The following is a 25,808-nucleotide window of genomic DNA, read 5'->3' as shown; positions in this document are numbered from 1 at the left end:
ATTAAAAGAGGCGTGCATTTTCCAAAAAAATTGCTTTTCTGCTCCCCCCGCCAAGTAATTCACTCTTCCATGATGAACTGCAACTCAGCTAGATGGAGAACAGATCAGTCAAAAGAATCTCAGCGGTCACCAAAAACAAAACCTCCATGACCAGTGACTGCATCCTGTACCTTCAGAGTATCTATCACAAGGGAAAAGTGGGAAAAAGTATCTACCCGTGCTGATCTGCTTGCTTTAGAGTGAGCCCGCCGGCTGGCAAATGGAGAAGATGGAACGTCAGAACGACATGTCACTCAGATGCAAGCAAATGTCTTCCCTGAGGGGAATTTTACAGAGCAGCAAACTGACAGTTGCCAATATTCCAGGATAAGATGGAAGAGAGTCAGGAAGACAAGATTAAAGTGCCCTAGCCCAGGAACGGAGGACTTCTCGGACTCCAGCTCCCTGCAGGCACAGCTTGTACGGCCAACAGTTAAGTACAGCCGGAACTGCTGTCCACCAACCCCTGCAGTCCGTGGTCCCAGGAGCCCAAACCCCCCTGTACAAAAGCCACAAGGCCTTCAGCAACGCTCAGGAGCCCAAACACCTCCTCCTCGCTGCTTCCTCCAGGTTGGCCACCTACCGGGTGAAATCTTCGAATCGGTCGAAGGCGACCATGGCGCCCATTCTCTGGCAGAGTGGGGAAAAGCCACTGTCCATGAAGAGCTCGGTGCTGTGCCTGGCCAAGTCTGGGTTTGAGATGCTGACCGGCACGGACATTCTGGGGGGAAAGCACAGGGAAGGGGGAAAACATCAGAGGCAGCAGGCCACAGATGTGTGGACACAGGACAGTCTTGAGATCAGGAGGGTGGCGTTTTGTTTTTTTTAAAGGAATGATGATAACATTTACCGATAAAAATGGATTGGATACACACATTGTTCCAAGTTCTCAGCCTTAGTTCCTCTTCAAAAGAGCTTGATCGACCTGTCCGAAATCTCATGAGGTCACCAACTACTGCATGATTTTGGCATTCTTACTCAAAACCATACTAGAGTTTGACATTCTTTATTTGGGCCATTTCAAAAAACTTTTTAAAAAAAATAGTAAGGGGAGGATCGAGCGTGCCTCCGTGCCTGCAAACACCACACAGCTGACTGCTGGCCTACGGGTGGGTTCTCGAAAGCTTTCTGTGATGATAGAGTGGTCTGCATAAGGGAAAAGGCTGGGGCAGGGGGGGGGGACATAAAACCCTTTTCCTTGAAAAGCAGGCCTGGGTCAGTCTTTTCTAAGCAAGGCCTCTGGACCTGTCAGACCAGCCTTCCGTGGTCACCTCTGGCCAGCAGAGGGAAGGCTGGTTTCAGCAGGTAAGCGTCCAAGCACCGCTCCCTCTGCTGTTAAGAGCTGCATGCGCTGCAGTCGCCCTGCAGGCCAGCAGAACCCCCTGCTTCCACGGGTCCCACAGTCTACAGCAGAAGAACAGCTTACGCAACTGGCACACCACAGCCACACAGCTGGCGCAGATGCACGCCCAAAGGCCACAAGGAATCAATCTTTTTCTTTTCAGAACGCTTAAAAAAAGAAAAGAGGAAGCCTCCTTCTGAGGTATGCAACAGGGAGCGCCTTGGCCATTCCCCATCACCAACTTGTCACATGGGCCCAAAAAAGGGCCCCCGTTTTGTCCATCACACACCCCACATACAGAATGTTAGTGGCAAATTCAAAGGACCTGGAACGGGGCGGTTAACAGAATAGTCAAGGAGGCTGTTAGGGCAGAGTTAGGCTTCCTTTTAACCGTTACTCATGCAGCAGAGCCAAAAGAACTTGACACACCACGCTACCTGCTGAGGGTGGGGCTGCTTCCTCTGAAAAGACACAGGAACACGTTTGGCCGCCTTGCTCTGAGGCAGGCCCACCAGGGCCTCCCCCCAAGGCTTGCGCACCAGAGACCGGCGGCTGATCCTGAAGCCTCCCCCAGGCAGTGCCCTCCCCCGCTTCTCCTCCCCCTCCCCATCTCTTGTCTCCTTCAACACCCCCTCCCCGCAGACACTACAAATGCTGAGGGGCGTCTACCCTACCGGTTTGGATGCGATGAAGGCAGCATGAACTGGAACTCGACCACACAGGTGCTGTCCAGCAGCTGGCGGTGCTGCAGGCTGTTCAGTTCGTAGGCAATGTAGGCTCGCCTCACGTACACCTGGAAGGGCAAAAGAAAGCCGGACCAACCGCTAGTTGGTGGCCAAGGGACAGTTTCATCTGCAGAAATGATTACAGCGGGACAAAAGGCCCACGTGGATTGGGTGGGATGGTGGAAAATTCATCAGCAGAGCAGCAGGAAAGTGGCATCCCAGCTTCAGGGCTCTGGAAAGCCTGCCTGGCTTTCCTGCAAGGCTGCAGAGGCAGAAACTCAAGTTGCCAAGGGAAAGCACAGCCCAGAAGTTGGGCACCAACACTTCCCTCTGGGGCAGCAACTTAATCAGGCACAAGGGCCAATGAGGACCTTAGGGATGGTCAAGTGAACCTAACTTTGTTGCTTCTATTGCTGGAAGAAACTGGCTGCTGTTCCTGGGCGCAGTGCCCAGCCGCCATTGTGGCGAGTAGCCCAATCACAGCTCACCAAAGAAATTCAAGTCCAGCCCCATCAGATAACCTTGCTCTCCATGGAAATGATTCCAGTTCTGTATTCAGAAGCTTGATGGCAAACTAAAACCCACCTTTCCTGCAAAGTATCTCCCCTCTACCCACCCACCGTTGGAGAGCAGTCCACCGAAGCCTTCCAATCCTCCCCTTACCTCCAGGGCTGCCATGCGCACCACCTGGTTGGAGTGATAGAAGAAGGTGGGCAAGACGTCAAAGATGGTGGTTTCCGAAAGAATCAGTTTCTGCAAAAGATGGAACCCGCATCTTTTTTCTTTAGAATTGATCGGAAGCGTGAGGATGTTAACGGAGGACTCCCTCCCTTCACCCTACAGAGGCAGGAAGGCTTGAGATGTCATCCATACCCCACGGCATACACTTTGCATAATATTTAGTAATGTTTAATGTATTCAGACAAACTTTGCAGCAAAGAAGCATTTGAGTTGGCACCTCCTGGACCGCATAGGAGTTTGACTGCCCTCATTTGCAGTGTGTCTCCTGAAGCATCCATCTGCCAACATGAGGATATTCTGCACGTGCCCAGCGAAGTGGGAGAAACATCACGACGGCTTTTACCACCCTGAGCTTGTTTTGGTCTTTAAGAACGTTACAGTAAGGTTTGAAGCTATAGTCTCAACAGCTTATGATCCTGAGGTTTATTGTACTCATTGCATTTCTCCCTACCCCCATTTCATCCTCATCATACCCCTGCAAGAAACGCTGGATGAGAGAGAGGCTGTTTGGACCAACGACTCCCAGGGATCTAGATATACAAGGAATTCTGGTCACCTTTAGGTTTTCAGGGCAGAACTGGTGCCCATACATGTCGATGGCAGAGAGGAAAATGGATTCCACCTGGTTGTGCCGCAGTTCGTAGGATGGCAGGTGGGAGGCGATCAGCACCTGGAGGCGAAGCAGGGCTGGCATCAACACAACCCCACTGCTGCACGTCAGGGAGAACTAGACAGGAGGATTCGCAGCCCGCTGGCCTGACCTGCCGGGCCCGTAAGGCCACTTTTGCATGCTCCGTTCTGCTGAGCTGCGTGAGCTCATTCAGAATGGCCATCAGCTCGTCGGTCAGGGTCGGGTCTCGGCTGCAGAGCTGGTCCTGGGCATCAGAAGAAAACAAATACCCAGCTCAGTTGCTGCGCCAGCAGGTGGGCAAGCTGCTCTCTGAAGTGGCAAGAAAGCGCTACACTCCCAGGCCTGATGCTCCCAGCTGGGTGGGCCTGCAGCTCTCAGGCAGGACGGCTAGCTGGAAAAGGGTGGCCTGGAGGAAGCCCTCCACGTTGCCTGGAGAGAAGACAGAGGTCCCCCCTCCTGCTCAGCTCACCTCTGGGGGAAGCGGCTCCTTTTCAACTTACAATCAACATGGTCACCAGGAGATTCTTCTTGGCCACCTGGGCGTGGGAGAAAATGCATTCCAGGACTGGGGTCATGTCGGGCATGTGCTGCTCCCGCAGGATGATCACACACTTGTCGTAATGAGCTGGGGCACAATTGGAAATCCAAACAGGAACAGGTTGCAGAGAGGGCGCAGCCTTCTCTGAGGGTCTGCCAGAGGCATTGCCAACACACTATCGATCCGTCTTACCTTGCTGGAACTTTGTCTCCACCCGCAAGTATCGCCTCAACAGATCCAGCACCACAGATTTCATGTGACCTCGGATGCCACTGCGATATCTGAAATCAGGAGGCAAGAGAGGAGATGCTCCCCGCAAGCCACCTGTAGCTCTTGTGAGTAGCGGATGGGGAGAGCTGGGGAGGAGGGCCCAAGGTGCCTCCTTGTCACAAGAAGCTTTTGGCACAACGGTTTTTGCAGATGTCTGACAGACGCAGAAAATCTGCTCAGCTTGTTTATTAAAGGAGCACTGGGGAAGAGAATATCAATGCAGGAGACTCAATCCCACTTTTAAAACCTGCTGAAAATGCTGTCAGCATTTTAACTGTTAGCTCAGGACTTTCCCAGACCAGACCAGCTTCTGGACAAGAAGGTTAGTTCGGCTGCTGCAACAGAACAGGTCCCCTCCCCTGCTGATGCTCAGGCAGGGAGTGCTGTGGTGTGACTGCCACAAAGGTGAAGGACAAGCACAGAAACCTACCTCTGAACCAGCTGCACAATACTCTGGGTGTTCATGAAGAAGACTTCCCGGTCGGCTTTTCGTTGCAGGGTGGCTGCGTGGCTGTCCAAAATATTGGCAATCTCGAGGGGAGAGAGAGGACAACAAGAAAAGAGCAGCCCTTTGCACCGAGTCACTCAAAGGTTTTGGACAGCAAGCCAGCAGACCTCCGAAAAGCAGCCAAGCAGCCAGCAGAGACTGCCCAGGGTATATATTTATTACCCAAGCACTGCTTCTTTGTGTTTTATTTGCCCGTGTCGTAAATCTCACCCTCCCTCTACCCAGTCGGTCTCTTTGCTGCAGCCCTCCCTCACCTGCTGGCTGGGGAACTGGCAGAGCACCGAAGTGACATTGCTGGCATACTGTGCCATCACTTTCCGGATTGACTTCTCCACGGAGGATGGAATCCGACCCAGAGTGCTCGTCATGATCTCCTGCAGCTCCAGGAGGGGAAGGGAAGGATCCCGGAGGGTCTTCATCAGTTTACCAACCCACTCTTTGATCTGAGTCAGAAAAACAAAAGTCCAAGGGTTCAGAGATAATGTGAATGAATCACAGAACGCACAAGCGAGGAAGCGCCGGTCCTCTGCGTGGCACCAGAGTATAGGGCAGGGGGCCTCCCTTCAGCTCCCCTCAGCTTTTTCCAAGCATTATTATTTTTTACAGGCAAAGGTTAAAAAAAAACAAAACCAAACGCCCTACCTTGGCAGAGAAATAAGGCTCTGGCAAGCAATACCCGTCCATGAAATTCTGGAGGTTCTCCAGCATATTGTGGAAGACCTGATGCAGCTTCTCGCCAAGGATGGGCAAGGGCTGTTGAGGGGAGAGCCCCCCCATGTACAACTGGGCCTGGGGGAAGCAGTTGTGGGCAAAGAGGCAAAAAGTAAAAATAAACGTAATGTTGTAATCAGAAAATCAGCCATCCAAGAGCTTCCTGGGATCTGGAAATGAGCTCGAAGGAGTTCTGGCATGAGGCCGTTCATCCCCGGAAGCATTTGACCACGCAGAAGAAAGGATTGCCCACCCTCCAAGCAGCACAGGCACTCTGGGGAGAAGGGAAGCTGAGGGCAAGTGGCCTTGAAAAGATGCCAGAGGCGGCCTCCTTGACCCATGCTGGGTATCCAGCAGACACCTCTTGCTACCAGAGGCCGTGGAAGCAAGAAAGATTCCACGCTCTCCCCAACGGCTTCCACCCACTCATTTACTCACCAGGTGAACTTTAGTGGGGTCATCTAGCTCAAGCCTAGCTACCACACAACCCGCCTCCAGCAACGTGCCCGGCCGTTTCACGTAACGGATGATGCCCGACTCCTCCACTTCCAAGGATACCACCATCTTCATCACCTGTTTAGAGAGCAACAGACCCTTTAAGCAAGAAGCATTTTGCTTCTGCATCTGCTTGCTCATCCCAAGAATCTAGCAACTTCAGGAAAAAAAAACGTTTGCAAAATAAATAGAAGGTTGGCATTGTGTTATTAAATCCAGAAATAAAGCTGGAACAGACATTGGCATCTGCTGAAGACACGACAGAAGCTAGACAAAGCGGGGGTGGGGGGCAGTATTTATGGGTTAGTTTTTGCCCTGCAATTCCCACATCTCCCCATCTCAATGGTTTCCAAATGTGGCAAACAATGATCCCAATATGACTAATTATGCTCTGAGCATCTAGCAAGTGGACAAAAGCTATGCTGCCCAGGAACAGTGGCCTGAAGGCGTCAAGTTGGAAGACCCTGAACTAGCCTGTCACTCCAGCCAGCTAGCAGAATGCTCCCAGGATACACATATTTGCCCAATCATTAGGGAGAAATTGCCACTCTACTTTCTTTGTGGTCAAAAATCGAAACCCCACTGGCCAGGGCAAGATTCACCTCCATTTCTGCATAGCTGTGACCTGCACAGACGTGGGCCACGTCCTCCACGGTGTACTGCAGCAGCTTCCCTGCAGAGGGTGCACGGAGCAGGGTTGGGTCTTTCTCTTTTTCAAAGTCACAGGTTTTGTTGCCAATGGTGATGCGGTATCTGGAGGTCAAAAGCAAGAGAAAGAACTGGCAACAACAACAAAGAAGCCTTTGGATGCTGGCCCTCCTTTCTGAGGAAGAGAGCTCCCTCCAATCAGTTGGCTGCTTTCAAGGCTGCCTGGTCCCACGAAGGAAGTATCGGGGGACCACAGAGATTAAGAAATGGTCGGAAAATGGAAGGAAGGGTGTTTCGGAGGTCTGGGATATAAGCGTGAGCTTTTGCGCACGGGTCTAGAAGGAGAAGGGCACCCCTCTTTTGCTGTTTGCTTCTGCAGTTACTAGAACTTCTCCTGTTCCCAATCCCCTGCTACTTTGAAATCTCCTGCCCGGCTGATTAGGGCACCGCTGCTTTATTCACCAGGTACAAACCAAATCAAACTTCGCAACTCTTGGTGTTTTCCTTCGCTTTCTGTGATCTCAGATTTACTTTACAGCAATTCTCCACCCAGTCGTTCGGTGCTTCTCTCCCTCTGCTGAACAGACCTGGCGGGGAACTGGATTCTGGATTTCTCTACCCCTCAAAAGTGGGAATCCCTGCCAGAGCTATTTGCGGTTTACCACAGCAGAATCAGAAACAAACCACTGCAGATACGCTGCAGGTTGGCGTCTGTGCTTGGTTAAGCCCCGAGTTCCGGAAGGCCGACACGCCGAACCTTGGCCTTTCAGCACCTACCGGTCGGTCTCCTCTTTCATGTATGTGGTGTGACTGTTGCCGTTGTAGGAGAAAAGGAGCCCCCCGTCGTTCAGCCTGTGCACATCAATCTCAATGTGGGTGCCATTCATTATGATAACGTAGGTAGTCAGGGACTGACGGGCAACCTGTCAAAGAAATGAACAGGAACAGACTTTTTGCTTTCCTTCCAAAGGGAGGTTCAAATTTAAATGCTGACTGTTAAAAAAACAAAACGGGGAGGCAAAGGGGAGCAAATCCAAACAACTTCCTTCCTGTTCTATCCACAAGAGAATTTTCCCATTTCAGTCCATGAACATTTGGGCAGAGATTTTGCAAAGCATTACCTTAAGCACATATTTGGTGTCTTCGTAAATAAGTTCCACATCAGCAATGTTCAGAAGGGAGGCTGCTGGCAGGACTTGGCCCCTGGAAAACCAGCCAAGCTTTTACGTTTTTGAACAAAAGCGTCCTACAGTCATCACCTTATCCTTTCAGTTAATTGCCACAACTATCTGTCAAGGGTCAGAAGAGTGTTCTCAAATACGTTTAGAATAACTAACTAATTTGGTCATCCTTACACCAATTCTGCAATGCAAGCCACCACTTTCATCTGTCTAAGGAAGACATAAGGTTAAAGGCCCAAGAAGACAGAAAAGGACTTGCTGAGCAGGAGGCTAATTGAAGATTACGTATCATGTCTGGTAGCACCCAGGACAGGGAAGAGAGTCTTCCGCAAGTCATCCCAGGACATCTTAATCGCTGAAGCTCTATTAGGAATATGTTTTAAAGCATTTACGTGTGTGTGCGTGTCTCACAGAGGTCTGCTGACTGTGCAACAGACTGCACGAAGTGGCCAGTTTGGGATACGTAGGATGAAGCATCCAAATCCAACGACGGTCGTTTACCTTTCCAGCAAATGCAGGAAATCATCCATGCAGGTCCTAAAGGAGGCGTCTGCCACGTTAAGGGCACCACAGACCACAGCCAACATGGCGTCTGGTTTCTCTGCCTGCCCAGTGGAGGATGGGGGGAGAGAACAAAGAATTTGCTCACTGGAAGCCATCTCTCGTTACGGAAAATACGAACGTACTTTGATGAACCCTTCAACGCAAAAGATTTCCAAAGCATAAAGGAAGAGTAAATCCAAATCAAAAGAGGGGTATCGAAAACCAGAAAATGTACCATGTCCAGAAAGACTCAGCTGCCTTCTGAAAAAGGGGGTTCAGGATATACAAGCATCAGTTCCTGCCAATCTGCCCAGGAGCCTAATTCTGAGATTCACTACCTGCACTTTCTCTGCTATCAGGTGGTCGAGCCAGCTGGTGTCAGTCTCATTTGTCTGGAAACTCTCTGTCTCCAACAGCTTAATCAGGTACTCGACCGTCGTCCTGAAGTCACCACGGATGGACAGCTCCTTTAACGCTACCACCAAATTTCTGAAAGCCAACAAACCAGACAGTTAAAGCGCCAATCTGCTCTAGCGGTCTGCTTCTCTCTCAATCGCGCGGGGTGTGTGTGTGTGTAAAATGATGCCCCGGCAAAGGAATTATTAAGGGAGGTGGGCTGACTGGATTAGGTGCATTTTTGGATGTGTGACTATCCCAGTAAAATGGTGTCCTTTTAGGAAGGCAGGAAGTTGAACCCAGGGGATGGATGGATGGATGGATGGATGGATGGACGGACGGACGGACTGACTGGGCGCCCCATAAAAAGTGAGCAAATGAAGCATCCCAACATCCTTCTGTGGAAGCTCCTGCAGTGTTTCCACCACCCATGAAAGTCCAAGCAGAGACAATACTGACGAGATGGCCTCCTCACGGTTCTCTCCCCAGGAGAAACAGTGTCCAAACTGGGAATCTGCAAATTCATGCAAGCCACCGGCGGCTGCCACGCTGAAGTATCCCCAGACGTTCTTATTACTGCGGAAATTCAGTTCTTGCACGGTGCCAGAGCTGGGCTTGAAACCCTGCAAGGGGCGGCAGAAGACAGGCAGCAGTGAGAGCAGGGCGGACAGGCCCTCGTGAACGCTGCTCGGCTTTGGCAAAGTCAAAGCACTTCAGAGCCACACAGGCAGTGCCTGGCAGCACTCCAAACCCGGAAAGGAGAGGGCTTCTTAGCAGTCAGGAAGTGCGGCTTTAGGGTCCTCTCCTGGTGCACTGGGTCTGGGAGTAACAAGTGTTCTCCGTGACCATTTAAACCTGCTACGCACCAGGATTCTCTTCCTTCCCTTTCAGGGGTCAGCTGCGACTGCCAAAAAGTTTGACGGTGCCACTGGAAGCAGTTATCCAAAATCAACATACTGTATGCCGAAAATAATGGAAAATAAATGGTGGTCTTTTTCACTGTGCTCCTTCACCTGTACAGATGTTTGCACTAAATCTCTAAGCCATGCTCGTTATTTCTGGTTACCAATTGAAATAGCTACTGGCAGAACTTGGCATAGAAAGGCACAGAACAAACCCTTTAAACGAACAAAAACAGGCAGGTTTTTTAATACCTATAAGGTGCCTGGTACAGGTGTTTGCAACTGTTCTAACAGAAGAGTTCTGTCCCCTGGTGTGGCAAGTTCGAGCCCGCCCAGCTATGGGGACCCCCAGTCACCCTGGGCATTTCCTCTCCTTAAGAAGAAGGCACGATAGGTTTTTAACTCCACTGACTTCATCAGGGTTTTCACTGGTGATTCGTGCTGCTATGACGTGGCCCCTGGGAACTGGAACGTTGCTGGGGCCCTCAAAAGCGATGGGACTGTCACCCCACGGGGACTCTCCATAGAGAGCCCGGATGTCCTTTATTCTGTGCAACGGGACCCCCATGGCAATCTGAAAGGGGGGAGAGAAGGAAATGGAGACAAGCCGAGGATTTCTTAGGCTTCTCAGTGCTTCTTCTCAAGGAGCTTAAGAACAGAGAGACAGAGTTTATCTGTAGCAAGTTCTTCTCTCTCTTACACACATTAGAATCACTGCTGGAAAAACTGACTTGGGAACATGAATACCTGGAGTTGAGCAGCCGGCAGGTTAACGTCAGCGATCATTTCCGTGCAGGGGTGTTCCACCTGCAGGCGGGGGTTCAGCTCCAGGAAATGGAAACTCCCTCCTTCACTGTAGAGGTACTCAACGGTCCCTGCACTGACGTAGCCAACCATTCTGGCAAGGCGCACAGCACACTGGCGAGAGGACAGAAATGCAGTAGAGCTCTGACAGAAATACGAGGCTCCCGGGGACATCATTCAAGTAGAACTGCTCCCGAGGAATGAGCGGTTAGATTTTAAAGCGAAGCAGGGGATCTAACTTCAGTGAACTCATTACGGACCATATGTGGAAGACTAAGTGGGCAGGGTATCTGTAAGAGCTCTTCCTTTTTATGAATGCCACAAAGTACAAGTTCACAACGAAGTTGGAAAAACTGTGAGGACCAAGGATGAGAAGACCTAGGTTCAAATCCCCCTCTGCCATGAGGCTCCCTTGGCGACTTTGGGCCAGTCAAGGTTTCTTGCGTCTGATTTAGCTTATAGTGCCGTCAGCAGATTAAAGGGGAGGGGTGTGGGAAATAAAAGGGAACTAGCTTTGGCATCTTCAGCTGCAGGGAGAAAGAGAACAGAAGTAAAATAAATGAACAGTGTTCACTGAAAGGCTGCAATACCCAAATCACGCCCTACTACGTTGAGAGCTTGCTCTGGGGCCCACTTCCCAGAAGTCACATCTGTGGTTGGTCTTAGTCCTTTGCTGCCTGCTCCCACCCCAGCTTCACGCAAAGCTGCCAGGCACGGTAGGAAATGAGCACCTGCTCCATGTTCTCGAAAACAGCAGGAGGCGCCACAGTGGCAGGGGCTTCCTCAATGATCTTTTGGTGCCTCCGCTGGATGGAGCAGTCCCGGCTGAACAAGGAAATGGCGTTCCCGTACTGGTCGGCCAAGACTTGGACTTCAAGGTGACGGGTGTGCTGCAAAAACTTCATCACGAAAATGGGGGACCCGGGGACCTCGCTCTGCACCTGTTGGACAAAGGGAGGGAAAATAAAGCTAAGTGCAAACGGATTTCAATTCTCCAAACGGCTGGCTAGAAATCTGGGGCGTTAGTCCGATGCATTGGGAGAGTACTCTGGGTTATAAATGTACACAAACCTCTCCATAAAAACCCCTTAATTAATCCCAAACCATTCAGTAATCCCTCAGTGTGGAATTTAAAGGAAGCCGAGGAAAGGGGATTCCATAAACTATGAGGAAGTACAGGCTGGCATTCCTTCTTTGGAGGAACACGGCTGAGGTGGGTTTCATGGGCACCGGGAACCCTTAAAACGGCGAGCGATCCAGCACTGTCGAATCCCACGGCAGCCCCTTCTTTACTTGTCTGAAGCGGGCAGGGAACTCCTCCACTCCTTCCACGATCCGGATGCCTTTGCCGCCACCCCCCTTGGAGGCCTTGATCATCACTGGGTAGCCAATTCTCTTGGACGCCTGATAGTTGAGAGAAGGGAAAGCAAGGGAGGAGGAGTCAAGTGCTGAGGAAGGCTTCTCTTGAACCCAGCCCTGAACTTCCCCTCACAGGCCTTGCGTTGCCCCAGACTAACTCAGCTTTCCTCCAAACTGGTCTGTTCAGGCCTGGTCCCAGCCAGATCTACAGGCACTGGCATATGACCTTGGCATTAAATGCAGAGAGGCATCAGGCCTCACTATCTGGCTTCACTATGGAGACGGTTCCATCAACAGCAAGACGTAGTCTTGTATTACCTAAACTGGTAAGGACGTGTGTTTGACTGCCAACCGCTTTACAATTTCTGCAGCACCTTATAAGCCTGCACAAATCCTAGGAACATGGGAACAGAGTCATGCTGAAAGGATGGGCTTTATTACCATTTATGTATTAATGTATGTCCAGCAAGAAAAAAATGCCCTGTGCTTAAAAATCCACAGAAGCCGAGCCTTATGCTGGATCAGGCCTTCCAATTCTCTCCCCCCGCGGAGGAGGGAAATGAATCTTTTAAGGAACAAAAATCTGCCTTTAGCAGCCAGCCAGATATCCAACGGGAAGCCCAAAGGCAGGGCTAGCATTAAGAAAACTGGCATTCTTCCTCCATGGTGGCCTAAGCCTCTATCACGTTTTCCTCTGTTGTTATTTATAGAACTTTAACTCATTAGAAGGTATCTGGACCCAGAGCCGGTGTGCCTTCCGTTACCTCCAAGCCTTCTTCCATGTCCTGCACACAACCCTGCTGATATGTTTCCAAGGGAACCGTGAGCGTTCCCACCTGCTGCTTCTCCTCCTGGGTCCACTCAGCGACTAAGTCTAGAAAAATTCACAGCAAAACCATGAGGGGAACAGCTACTTCTTTATGACCGAAGGAGAGGCTTCATCTTGCCCAACTCGTGCCAAAAAATAAGGCAAGGGGTAAATCAGAGTGCAAGAAAACTGAAGAGATTTCAGTCAAGCGGGCCTTGCAGCCGTGCAGACCAAGCTGGAAGCTTTTTCCTGTTCCATTATATCTGGACTGGCCAAGACGGAAGCTGGCATCGCAGCCACAAAACACCGAGTAAAAAGAGCGACAGAGGAAGTTCCCTTACCGCTGCCACTCCACGGCAACGTTGGAATATGGATGGTCTGGGCCACAATGGTAGAAGCCACTTTGTCCCCCAGGGCCCACATGGCTTCGCTGGGCGGGCCTAGCAAACAGAGGAAAGAGGGTCAGCCTGACTTTTTGGGAAAAAGCTGTCAAGAAGGCTCAGTGCATGAGCTCTGCTGGAATGCCTGAGGCTTGGACAAAAGCAAAATAGCTCAGCTATACTTAGGCAGGATTAGAAATGCTGTCTGTGAGCTCACTTGCACCTGTTTTGCTTGCCAGGCGTTTAACCTTGATCGCACAGAAACAGGAGAGGCCCCTTGGTCCCGGGAGAAAACCAAGCACATCAGGCAGCCTGGGTGGACGCTTTAGAGGACTGCATAAACACTGGTCTCTGCCACAAAGGGATTAAATCTAAAACTTATTCCAGAAGAACACCAATAAGAACAAAAATGGGTGTCCAGGAAAGAAAACCTATTTTTGTTAATCAGCTAGAGCAAGGTATGGGACAAAATTTCAAGGGAGATCATGTGGAAAATGCACACACACGAATCCAGGCTCTGCAATGTTGCAAGGCAAAAGGTGAGCAGGTGGGTGGCATACACAGCAGGGAGACAGAGGCCAACATTTTCTATGCCATCTGGCACTTAGCTGTATGTGTTCCAGAGACAATACAGAACACCTACCTAGGAAAGCAATCCCGTGTTTGTGCAGCAACTCTGGAAGTTTAGGGTTTTCAGAGGCATGCCCCCAACCAGCCCATACTGCCTGGAAGGAAAATATTTAGATGATTTGTTGCACTGGATCCCAAAGGGATCACTTTGGCATTTCTATTGGCTTCTAGCAGTTCTATCCTAGCCATCATATTTACATCACACTTTTCTATCAGAAGCTCGAGGCAGCCATCTCCCCCCTCCCCATCCTACTCCCACAACAACTCTGGGAAGTAAGTTGGGCTGAGAGAGGTCAGATGTGTTCACACAACATGCTTAACCAGGTCAGGCAAAGGCCTAGCAGATGCATTCACACAACAGCATTAAGCTTGTTTAAGGTTAATACTAAGTAGTTTTTTTAAAAAATGTAACTGCTCTATTTTACGTTAAAGCTTTTAACAGATTTTTAGAAAGTTAAAGATACAAGACACCAAGTAAGAAAAAACAGCTATAGAGTAAAAAAACATTACGGATAGCTTTTTGTGTGAAATTATCCAACCTATCTGGTTAGTTTATGGCTCAATACCTTATGCAAATGATGTTTAAGCTAAACATTAATTTAAAGACATGGTTAATCACATTGGGTGGCCCAGAGTCACCCAGGGAGCTTCCGTGGCTGAGAGTGGCAAAGGTGGTCTCTCCCCACCTTTCCAAGACCTTCACCGCTTGATCACTGTGGCCCCCCGTGTAAATCATAAATCCCAATAAATTGCCCCTTTCCGTATTTTAATCTCTTCTGGGAAGCCTTGAGGGAGCTCTCAGAGGCTTAAATCAGCAGGCTGCTCAATGAGAAGGCCTACAGTGGTGGGCCACCTTTTCTTAAAGCATCTCAGCCTTCCTACAACATTCTGCATAGCCTGTCAAGAGAGAGCTGGGCATGTTTTCATTTATCTTCTGAGCCAATGGGGTGGTGGTGAGATTCAAGGGGTCTTCTCATAACCAAGTATAAAACCTAGAATATCCCACGGAATGACATCCTCCATGATAAACAAAGTTCTGTAGCAGATGACCAGGGAAATTAAGGGAAAAGCTAAAAAAGCTTACTTTAAAAAAAAACCTTGACCTTAGGCCAACAAAACAAGCCTGTTTATCACAGGCTGCAGTGAATAAATACTGTAGCGAAGAGGACAAAAACAGGCTTGTTTTGTTGGCCCAAGAAAAGAAAGGAAGACAGAAAACTTGGGTAGTTACCTGCACTGGAATTCTTTTTGAGATATCCAAAATCAATTCTACGTTGGCATAATTGTTATTATTGGTTCCACCAGAGACAGGCACGTAGTGATCCGCCATTTTGATGTATTCTACAAGATGTAAGGTTTTCAATCAAATTGTGTTGCTGAAGAAACATGCACACATCTGGGGAAAAGCAGGCAATGCCTTGGCTACGTACCTGCATTGGCTTTAAGGTCCTCAGGTGTCACCATAACCACAAACCTGATGGCTCGTTCATTCCGGAACATTTCATAGGCCCACCTGCGGATGGAGCGCATGCACTTCACGGCTGCAATGCCATTGTTGGCAATCAAGACCTGGGATTGGGAAAAAGGAATGCACAGGCCGGTCACTGCTCCAGAAACCATACTCGATGAGGGGACACTGAAATGGAGCTTCACAAAATGGAAACAGAGATCAGTGGCAGGGCCCTCACTGTGCATAGGACATGATACAAGTTCAGTCCCTGGACTGGACAATCCAGTTCTTTTGGGGCCAGCAGGGCTCCAGGGCTCTTTCCCAGCTCAGCCATAAAACCTTTCTAGGTTAGCATTTCCACTGTGCTTCTGGAATACCTGCCTTGATTATATAAAACTTTATTTACATGTGCTGGGCTTTACATCAGAGGAACGTATCTAAAAGGCAGCCACTCCAAATGCATCACAAAAGGTCACATGCACAGGGAAGCATCATTTCTTCTTTAGCAGCAATACCTTTTCAATAACACGGTTTCCTCCAAAACGAGTCACAAATTCAGCAGGTGATGCCACTGTGAAGTCCCTGTGGAGATCCAGTTTCCTCTGCTCCCGTCCTTTCTTAACCAGGTGCATCCCTGACATGCTGGTTCTGGAAGGAGGTGGAAACATATCTATCGTTTGAATCTATAGTTTGGATCTGTTCCTCAGAGAAGAATGGAAGGTGGATCTCAAATTGTTTAGAAGCTGTTATTTGGACTGCTAGGGAACAGCAGTCAATAAGGCACGCAGATGAAGGTGGAACAAGTTTCTTAATAAAGGTGAAATTGTTCCACTAACTGCCAATTGTCAAAGTTCAGGCCAGGCATGACTATACAGTTCTGTTCTTCCAGAAGTAAAACCTTACATTCGGGAACTAGGTAACAGCAAAAATACCAAGAACTCAAGATGGCTGGATAAAGTACAGTATTGCAGATAAGAAGACGTTTATATGCAGACGATCTGCCTACTGCAAGCCCCTTCTCTCTGTGTGTCTTGGCCCCAGCATTTAAATTTTAAGCCTCTTCCTCCCACCCTTTCAGTTAACAGACTTTTGATAAAAGGTGGCACTTCTAACACAAAACACACACAACTTATGAATTCTACTGCCATAGGATAAAACACTGCTTAAACAGTGGCATTAATATACAAAGGAATCTTTACAGAGATCTGTCTACAAACACTACATGTACGTGCATGCTCTCTCTCTCTGAATGAGAATGGATTCTGGAAACAGTTTGTAAGATGCCCTATGATTGCGGGCTGTGAGCACAACCAAGAAGGAAAGAATGTTCTTACACCCTGCATCTAGAGGGTTTTTTATTGTTACAAACAAAATTATGGACTGTTCAGGTCTTGGTTCACCCAAAACAACAGCTATCAAAATTCTCATATTTGAAATAAAAACTCCAGAGGAAAGGTGAACTTTGCCAATCAAAGCATTATGTATTACACCGATTAGGGGAAACTAGATTGAATGCGCTACTCAACTCCTTGTCAAAAAGCAACAGGCCTACAAGAAAACTTGGGCACGTCACATCACTTTTTTTTTTCAGCCCCAAGAACTCTTTACGTTGCTCTGTTCTATACAGCTTGGGGAAGTATAATTTATCCATTTAAAGAGTGACGGTGGTTGGGATACATATACATAATTGCTTGCATAAGAACTGGCAGTCGCTTTATATTCAAATAATGTTGGAGCCCAACCAATTTATACACAAGGATCTGATGCAGAGTTTCTGTTCAAACTGTCACTATCCTTAAAAAGCCACAATGGGTTGATGAAATTGCAAAACTCCCATTACCACTCAACAACCATTAATCATTTATATTACATTTCTAGTCTAGAATAGCCTTCCCCAACTGGACGCTTTCCAGCAGTGTTCCACTGCTTCTTGAAGCCTGCTGTAAATCCTGGGAGATGCAGTCTCTCACCTCTGCAGGGCACCCTGTTAGAGAAGGCCTTCTTCATCACACTCATAAAGACACGGTCCCATATTAACCAGTCTTCCTGGGAGACCCATCAAGTACAGTCCAGAATTATCTCGGTGGCAAGGCCCTAAATGGACACGATGTCCTCCTCCTAGAACGAGTTTTGTTAGGCTGCTGGCAAAGAACTGATCCTTCAAAGGCTCCAAGCTTCAAAAGTTACAGCTTCTGAAAAGTTACAGCTTTTGGGAAAAAAGAGAAGTCCAGAACGCATCCTCTCCAGCAGCCAACACCCAGAGAAGCAGGGATTAACACCAGGCAAACCACTGAGCAGACACAATACCCTAATCAAAAAACCACCAAGGAGAAAACCACGCCCCGCCAACACTGGCAGGCAAGCGACTGAATATAAACAGGCAGCAAACCCCACTCTCACTCGCACTGATGATGCTGCCTAGTTGGGTAATGAAACGTCTGCATGCCAACCACCAAGCTCGGAGTGCATCAGGGACTCCACAGTTACAGCAAGAAATTGTGACCTTGTTTTTTTCTCTGGTTAGACAGTAAACCGATTTTGCTCCATCGGCTCCCCAAGCTGGTGCCCAGTGGGGCCCCAACTAGCCCTACCGCCCCACCTTGTGACTTCAGCCCACTGCTCTCGTGCTTTTCCAGTTAAGCACCCTCTCCTTGCCCAGCTTCTACCCTATCTCACCACTGCCACTCTGCCTGGGGCTCTGCTTTCACCCTCCCAGAGAAGCAGCTGCAGCATAAGATAGGAGAGCCAGCAAATGTTTGTTTATGTATTTATTTATTTATTTAATTTATTAATCAAATTTAGCCACCAATTTATGGAGCAAAGAAGGAAGAACACTCCACAGAGTTTCACTAGACAGCTTGGCTTTAAAACAGTAACAAACATACAGTATCTTCTCCTTCTAACAGCAAACACGGTGCTGAGTGCCAACAGGAGTCAAAGTCCACGCTGACCAACAATGAACAAGAAGGTAAGAACATGCTAAGGGGAACCCTGATGTTTTTAGAAGGACAGTCAACACTCCAGAAGGGAGTGAAAATACACATCCAGAAAAGTTTCAGGGCAGATGGTTCGTGCTTGATAGACAAAGAATGCAGAATATTATTGGGAAGAAAGGATCAGAGGAAATGTAATACCTGATTGGAAAGAATGGATGGCCAGACCCCTGATTAGTAGCCTTCACTGGGAGGCAGCTTATCCTGTGCGGCAACATTTAGTTGCAGGTGCTCACCTGAAATGAGATGCAGGCACCACCATTTTTACAGAACTAACCAGACTTTTATTTCAGCATAAAATAAAACATGTGAGAAGTTTTCAGAGAAGCTCTTTCCTTCCCTGAGTACCTCTTGATCCTCATCCTTACAGGCTGAATGGGCTGGGTGGGGAAGAGCCTATACCAGTCCAGTGCAAGACCAACGTTAAGAGGAGGTCTAAACCATTAACAAAGTCGTACCAAAAGGAACTTTCTCCTTACCCTCCTGTCTGCACACGATTGTAATCTGGTTACACCCACAAGGTTGTAGAGGGCGTGCAGTTAAGTAGGTGGCTTGGGGAAGCAAGGACAGCCGGAGGCCGCGGTAGCGCTCTTTTCCCTGGAGTAACGGGTGGTGCCCACTCCCATGTCTGCATTACACTGGGGCGTGTTGTGGAGTAGGGTGGGAATAAGTCACGGAAATGTAGGCTACGAAATACATTTGGAGGCACAGAATCAGCTTTCCAACTTCCCACAGCAATGTACAAAACAACCACATTTTTAAAAAATCGGACCAAAACAAACAACGACTGGAATCCATGCCTTCCACATTTTTCATTATTGATGTTGCTGTACATTTTTAGATTGGGAGAAAGCTGAATGACACAATATAACGGCCATATGAAACAGAAAGTTTTGTAAAGCTTTTCCTCACTTTAATGACTGTTTTTAAAAAAAAAAGGAGAGGGGGAGGGAAGATGGGCCTCGGCAAACAGAAAAAGTGGGTCAGGGCAGGCAAAAGTTAAGAAGAGGGTGAAGAAATACTTCTGATGCTAAGCCATGCAAGGTGGGCTTGTTTTAGAAATTGGACAGTTTCGCTGGGGAATATTTCCTGGAAACCTCAACAGAAAACAATCACTGAAAAGTGAAGACATAATTAAGGAATTTGCTTCTGAAATTGTCTTAAGGAACTCTCCTCAAACAATGGAGTGTTCGCAGTATCTGTGGTATGCATTTATTTGCAAAGTACAGCCCAGACCAGGGGCTGAAGGACAAAAGGGCGTCTAAGCTGTAGTGCTTTTGGGAACACCCACACATGAAAAGTCATTTACTCTCGGTAGCTGCTTTCTCTACCTGCCTCCCAGCAGGAGGCAATTCTTAGCCCTCAAAATGACCATACAGGAAGTGCCACAAGCTGCTGCTGCTGCTGCTGCTGCTAACATCTCCCCCTCCCTGCCTGATCTCTGCAAAGGAACTGGAGTCCGTCTCATGCACAAGCTCAAAACAGAGAAAGGAATGTTCATTTGGTCGTCCTGAGCGGTCCCATTTCTCTTTTTCTGTTTTGCTGTGGAGCAGATGGAAGACTTCAGCCGCCAAAACCAAACCAAGTCGCAATTCTGCTGGCCAGTACTGACCTCAGAGGCACTGCACCCAGTTCAGGCCTGCTCCCTCTTCCTCTCCTGTTCTGCCGCTTCGGAGCCCCCCAAGAGCCAGGCAGGAGCACAGGCGGATGCCACCCTGCTGCCTCTTCCTCCTCCTCCATTTCTGTGACTCTCCCTCCCCTTGGCTTCCCCTTCTCCATGGGCAACCTGCCAGATACTCAGCAACTCTCTAGCAGCAGCACCACCAGGTGGTTCAAGGGAGAAAAACTGTCCTTACATTAATAATAATAATAATAATAATAAACCAAGAGAAAAAGAAAAATGGTGATTATATAGTGAAAAAAAAACCTAGATATGAAAGAATGAATAAATAAATGTAATAAAGAAAAAAATCAGGAAACAGAGAAAAGAGGATCCATATACTATCCACAGATAGTGATATAAAATTAATTAAATCCTTAAATCTAGGCCGTGTAGAAACATACTGCTTCACCTTTTCATTTTTAGGACATAGAGAAATTTCAAAAACACATAACCCATATTCTGAATCCATTCTTTAGAATCAGGAGGATGTTTTTTTCCACTGATGTAACATTATCCTCTTGGCCTGCTAAGGGGGTTCACACCCCTTTCCCCACTATTTCCAAGTTTGGGTTATTCCACAACGTCAATTTCTCATGTGATCTGGCATCAAAACATAAGTGCTTATCTATTGAAGACTAACTATGTCTGGCAGTTTTTAAGGCTGGAAACAAATATCTCTGTTTGATATACCTGGAGCCTAAACCCTGCCAAGATTCCAGAAGTGTCACACATTTTTAAAGACAGAGAACGGGAGACAGAGACAAGCCTTTTTGTAGCACTTGCAGATGGTGGGGCATCCTCTCTCAGAACAACATAGGATCCATCTCTTCCCACTCTGAAGTCTGGGAGTCTCAAAAACAACAAGATAATCACGCCCTTGTGTCTTGCACCTTTGGTCTTGCGAGATTTTACACCAGCAAGCTCAGAACAATTCAGATATTATTTGGGGTTGAAAGCAATACAACTGCAGACCCGTGTTTTTGAAGCAGCTAATGCAGAAACAATTGTACTGCCCCTGGGAATACAATAATGGCTCTGATGAATTGGAGAGCTTGGCAATCTAGTCCTGATTTTCCCCTCTTAGGGATCTGGAACAGTCAGACTTTCCAGAAAGTTCACAAAAGGAACACAAAGGAAAACACCCTTTCCAGTCTGGATGCCAAAAATGACCATGTGGTATCAATGTAGCATTGGCAAATTAAGTAGCCACAGAGGGTGCTCCTGACTCAGGGAGGCTGGTAAGAAGGTTTGGGCCACCTAATTTCACTGAGCAACTGGAAGGACTTACCTTCCCATACAAGAATCTTCCAGGCTTGGGACATACTTTCATCCTTTCTGTGTCACAAAGAAGAAAAATACAGTCTTAAAACAGCAAGAGGCTGACACGGGGCCTCCAGAATCGTGATTTAGTTATCAACTGGGAAACTATCCTTGAACCTTGATCCCAAGCAGCCTCTGATACTTAGCTTGCTGATAAATGTTTATTATCAGCACTGTAGCTGATTTAATGGCACTAGGAATTGATCTGTTGCGTTTGTATTTTATGTCCTCCTTTTTACTGGCACATGTTGCATGCCCTTTTGGAAAGGTCTTTAAGAAAAGGAGGATATAAATACATAGAATACTGCAGATCAAAGAGCCAGGCTTAAAAAGATTTATCTCAGCATCCAGGTAAAGTGGGAGGAGATGGGCGGTGGCAAATTCGATAAAGAAATAAATAAAATAAAGACGTGAGAACCTGTGCCAGCTTTCCCCTCAGACATCATGGCCTGAAACGTCAGCAAACCAAAACAAATTTGCTGCAAAAAAAGCTCCTGCAAATGGAGGGAAAGCTACAGTACATATCAGACAAACATTTCTAAGGAAGGGGTTCCAAACAACCCTTCAGACTCCATTTCTGGATTAAACACCTTCCCGGTACCATTCACCTCGCCTTTGAAAGTGATCAGGGCAATAGTTTGGCACTTTTCCCACGCAGATTGACAGGGAGGGAATTCTGCACTTGCAAGACCCAGACCAAATGATATTTCTGTCCTGGCAGCGGCACTTTCTGGTGTTGAAATACTACATATGGGAAGTTCGTAATACTTGAAACAGAGCAAAAGAGCAAATGGGGTAAATCAAACACATCAAAGCAAACAGAAGCCCAGACTGGGTTTTGCTCAGGTTACTGAGTCAACCAGGAGAAATGACACACAGACAGATAAGCTTTTCCGTGGTTGTTTTTTTTAAAGCATTTTATCAGAAAGTCACAGTCCTCATATGATTCCATTTTAATCTTTTGCTCAGCATTGCTTTCTCCTTTTTCCAATTGTTCTCCTAAGCACAGTAGAAAAGGCCCAAGATTAACAACTTGCATTCTTAGAGCAGCAAGCTAAGACGCAATTAGGCAGATCCTAAACACACCGTGCTGCATTTAACATAGCTCACCCTGAGGCAAATGTGCACAGAGCTCCATTAGGCTGCAGCTTGGTGCACATTTACCTGAGAAGAAGCTGCCGCACTCCTCTGCATCCTGTATCATACCAGGACGTTCTGGGTGCTGAAGCTAGCAAGGACTGTTTCACCTACCAAACTCAACCCGTATCACACAAATATATTTGTCAGTTTAATTCATTACATTATCTATTCACTATGCTGACAGGTTTTCAACTTGTATGTCCCCTAGAGTCCCTGGGGACAGAAGCAGTCAATAACACTTCACAAATAAAACAGGAAATAAGTTATGTTGTGCTTGGAGCAGCTGCACGTACATTTTAAAATGGCAGTGGTACAAATACTGAAAAACAAAAATGGTTAAAATGCAGGTTCAAGCTACTAGAATGAGGTTTGCTGAACAGGAGCTTCCATCCAGCAGGGCAAAGGTCTCTCGAGATAAATCACATTTAACCAAATGTTGGAAGACGAGAGACAGCCCATCCTGACCCTCCTTGAGCTGGTTCCTCCCGCAGGGTCAGCCCAGAGAGGCCAGGCCAGCCATGCCACCGCGCTGCCTACCTCATGACAGTGCCGGCTTCCGCGTCCACGGAGGAGGAGGGGCCGAGGCTGGCCAGGCTGCTCCGTCTCCTCCTGCCCGTTGGAAAGGCTCCTCCAGCTACAAGCTCCTCATCGGAAGAATTGTCTTCAAAGGAGCCCAACACAAACTTGGGCATTGCTTGCTGCTTCCTTCGGGCAGGGCTGGCAGCCTGCTCTTCGCAGGACAGGGACCGCATCTGCCTCAGGAGCTGTGTTGAGGAGACACTGACAAACCGGCTCAAAGGCCTTGTGGAATCAGCAGCCGGAGACGGCAAACAGTCCGAGGAAGAGCGGGGAATGGGGGGTTTGAGTTGGCAGGAGGGACGTGCAGGCTGCTTAGAGGGCTCTGTGGACGTCTGGCTGCAGGGAGGGGGCTGGTGCAGCAGGGCTGCGGGGGCCTGGCTGGGCTCTGACGATGCAGCTTCCATCCCGTCCTCCGGGAACTGTGGAGGGAATCCGCTGGAAGGCAGCTCCTGGACTTCAGGAGGGGTCACCTGCTCAAGCTTCAGTTTTTTTGAACTAAGTTGAGGACGTTTTGCCATCTTGGTCCAAACCAACCACACCCCAAGCAACAAGGCCAAGAACACTAGCAGAACCATTCAGGAATCCTAGAAACAAGAAGAGAATAACAGCATTCAGTTGGGGAAGGAATACTGAGGGAACCCTTAGCCCTTGATCCCGAGCAGCCTCTGGTGCTTAGCTTGCTGATAAACGTTTATTATCAGTGCTGCAGCTCATTTAATGCTTGTGGTGGATGCATTAATTAAAACAGGGATAAAATATCAGTGCCTTGGCAACTCAGAATGGGGATTTTTTTCCCCTTGATCTAAACCAACTGCAGAGTAGAGAGAGGATGCGCAGAAATGGGGCAAGTCAGACCCCCACACAAGTATGAAGCCACACCAGCAACCTCCCTCCCTTGCCTCTTAAGTTACAGACTGACACACACATCAGTAGCTCACAGCTTCGGAAAAGATCCACCCCGTTTTATAACACCTCTCCAAGGCCTGAATTCCTGCTTGCCAGGCAACTACTCGGCCTGAGCTATAAAGGCTCCTGCTATTTTTATCTTCTGCAAAGAACGTCCTGGCTGGCTGTGGCCTTGTACCAAGGTCCCAGATGTTATGATGAGGCTATGCCTCCGCCCCTTCCCCACACGGCTCCAGCCTCTTTTGGCAAGACCCCCCCCGCACCTGAAGACCCTTGCCTTCAATTCCAAAGTCTCTAGAAGTGGCCTTTCTCCCACAGTCAAGTTCAATGGATCAACAACAACTTTTGTAACAACAACCAACATTATAAGGGACTGAAGTCCTATTTTATTTGTTTTTCAAATTTTGTCACCGCCCATCTCCCCCAAAAGTTTCCAAACTATGAAGTTTTCTTCTCTGACCTGGATCAACTTGGGACAAACCATTCAACTTCTCAGGCTCAGGAGCAGAGATGCGTTTCCATTAGTATTCAGAGTCTCAGTTCTCCACCACACTACAGCCTACAGCAGGATTTCTCAGCCTTGGCCGCTTTAAGATGGGTGGACTTCAACTCCCAGAATTCCCATGCTGGCTGGGGAATTCTGGGAGTTGAAGTCCACACATCTTGAAGTTGCCAAGGTTGAGAAACGCTGGTCTACATCCATTTCGCCTTCAGCATGCAGCACACGATCCAGATTACCGCACATTCACAACTGGCCCCCAATTTAAGGAGCAGCTTTCTTCCTTTTAATCGTGCGCACATTTTAACATTGTTTACCCCCAAATCTCACTAAATTGGACTTTCCAAGAAAGGAATACAACTACAGCCTCAGTTAAATCAAAGCCTGAAGCTTTGCTAATCAAGCAAATATTTCACATTTATTAAGGAGGGGGGAGGGAATTCCATATGATAATCAAAAGAAAAGGGAAACACTAAAAAAATAAAAAGATGAATACATTTGCTGCCAACCTGTTTCAAACAAAAATATTCTTAGAGCATCACTAACCTCCTGTTCCACAAAACACTTACAAAACACACCAGTACTCAAACAATGAGAAGTTCCTTGGATGAACTGCGGGGAGAAACCTGCAATCCTAAACACTATATCTCACGGATTACCTAAAGCTGCCTTAGCTAATTACAAACTGCCATCTTTCCCAGCTTTCTCTAGTCTATTAATACACTTTCTACAAAAACTCACTTTCCTACAAGCTAATTAGTTACTGCTCCTTAGCAAGTCAGGGAATGTTAGATTAATTTGATCTTGCCAGGGCACAGTCACAGGCACGCGCGCGCACACACAACAATTTGCATGTTAATGTCCTTAGTGCTGGAGCCAAATTTGCAAGCTGATGGTCATGCCGATAGCAAACAAAATGTACAGTCGCCAATAGCACATCCAAAGTCTTCATTAGTAGAAACTTACCAACAGATAATAAATTTATGAAATCAAATAACTTTATTACAGCCGTAAGGCCAGAAAACAGTGATATAAAACCTTTTGGCTAAGATCAAGTGTAATAACAACATTAGAAAACGACAGCTCAGAACAGAGTGAACAAGTTCTTTCTTTGCTGGGGTACCATCTAATTTTTAAATATTTTGGCTTTTCTGCTACTTACATCTCACACCTGCAGCCATCTACTCAAAACTGAGTGCCCCGAAATCAGTGCTTCCCAGTATGAAAGAAGATTACACCCTTCTGTTGGGTTTGTACGGCAATTTCTTTCTTGGCTGGAAGGCTGGCACAGCCCGTGCCAGGTGGCACAGCTCCAAGGCATTCTGTTGTCTGCCGAATAGGGCAATTTGATTTTAACTAGGGTAAAGTTCATCTGCCAGTACAAAAACTGACAACTGCTTTGAACGACATGTGCATCTCCCAAATGTTATTGAATACCAGATGGCTCTAACGGTGGTAACAACAACTTCCAGCATCTCACAAAGATTTGTTTGCTGTTGCCAAAAATAAATGGAAACAAAATTAAAAATCTGACCTTACAGTACTGTGCTTAAGATTATTTTTCCTTTGCCAATAAGCAAGAAAAATCTTAAGTAACACGGAGTATA

The 25,808-nt window shown here is 47.7% G+C and overlaps 1 protein-coding gene across 1 annotated transcript in view; it reads right to left on the bottom strand.

Moving 5' to 3' along the window:
• Positions 1-25,714, bottom strand: part of ACACB (acetyl-CoA carboxylase beta) — a 39,726-nt gene extending 14,012 nt beyond the window's left edge. The window contains exons 1-30 of the mRNA XM_063315866.1: positions 25,364-25,714; positions 22,755-23,380; positions 15,617-15,749; positions 15,082-15,220; positions 14,883-14,992; positions 13,665-13,746; positions 12,983-13,081; positions 12,598-12,707; positions 11,768-11,878; positions 11,206-11,415; positions 10,418-10,588; positions 10,083-10,244; positions 9,228-9,391; positions 8,711-8,861; positions 8,331-8,434; positions 7,770-7,851; positions 7,426-7,571; positions 6,603-6,753; positions 5,944-6,078; positions 5,437-5,583; positions 5,049-5,237; positions 4,717-4,817; positions 4,209-4,297; positions 3,979-4,103; positions 3,609-3,722; positions 3,404-3,517; positions 2,770-2,859; positions 2,056-2,174; positions 1,819-1,842; positions 623-760 (exon numbers count right to left, since the gene is read on the bottom strand). Coding sequence (XP_063171936.1) covers positions 623-760; positions 1,819-1,842; positions 2,056-2,174; positions 2,770-2,859; positions 3,404-3,517; positions 3,609-3,722; positions 3,979-4,103; positions 4,209-4,297; positions 4,717-4,817; positions 5,049-5,237; positions 5,437-5,583; positions 5,944-6,078; positions 6,603-6,753; positions 7,426-7,571; positions 7,770-7,851; positions 8,331-8,434; positions 8,711-8,861; positions 9,228-9,391; positions 10,083-10,244; positions 10,418-10,588; positions 11,206-11,415; positions 11,768-11,878; positions 12,598-12,707; positions 12,983-13,081; positions 13,665-13,746; positions 14,883-14,992; positions 15,082-15,220; positions 15,617-15,749; positions 22,755-23,371 — 4,127 coding nt within the window. The 5' untranslated portion in view covers positions 23,372-23,380; positions 25,364-25,714. The remainder of the gene's footprint in view (positions 1-622; positions 761-1,818; positions 1,843-2,055; positions 2,175-2,769; positions 2,860-3,403; positions 3,518-3,608; positions 3,723-3,978; positions 4,104-4,208; positions 4,298-4,716; positions 4,818-5,048; positions 5,238-5,436; positions 5,584-5,943; positions 6,079-6,602; positions 6,754-7,425; positions 7,572-7,769; positions 7,852-8,330; positions 8,435-8,710; positions 8,862-9,227; positions 9,392-10,082; positions 10,245-10,417; positions 10,589-11,205; positions 11,416-11,767; positions 11,879-12,597; positions 12,708-12,982; positions 13,082-13,664; positions 13,747-14,882; positions 14,993-15,081; positions 15,221-15,616; positions 15,750-22,754; positions 23,381-25,363) is intronic.
• Positions 25,715-25,808: the final 94 nt, after the last annotated feature.

The sequence above is a fragment of the Candoia aspera genome, chromosome 15, assembly GCF_035149785.1.
Source record: "Candoia aspera isolate rCanAsp1 chromosome 15, rCanAsp1.hap2, whole genome shotgun sequence".
Classification (NCBI taxonomy): Eukaryota; Metazoa; Chordata; class Lepidosauria; order Squamata; family Boidae; genus Candoia; species Candoia aspera.
The sequence above is the reverse complement of the archived record's forward strand: the minus strand, read 5'-3'. Positions and strand labels throughout refer to the sequence as shown.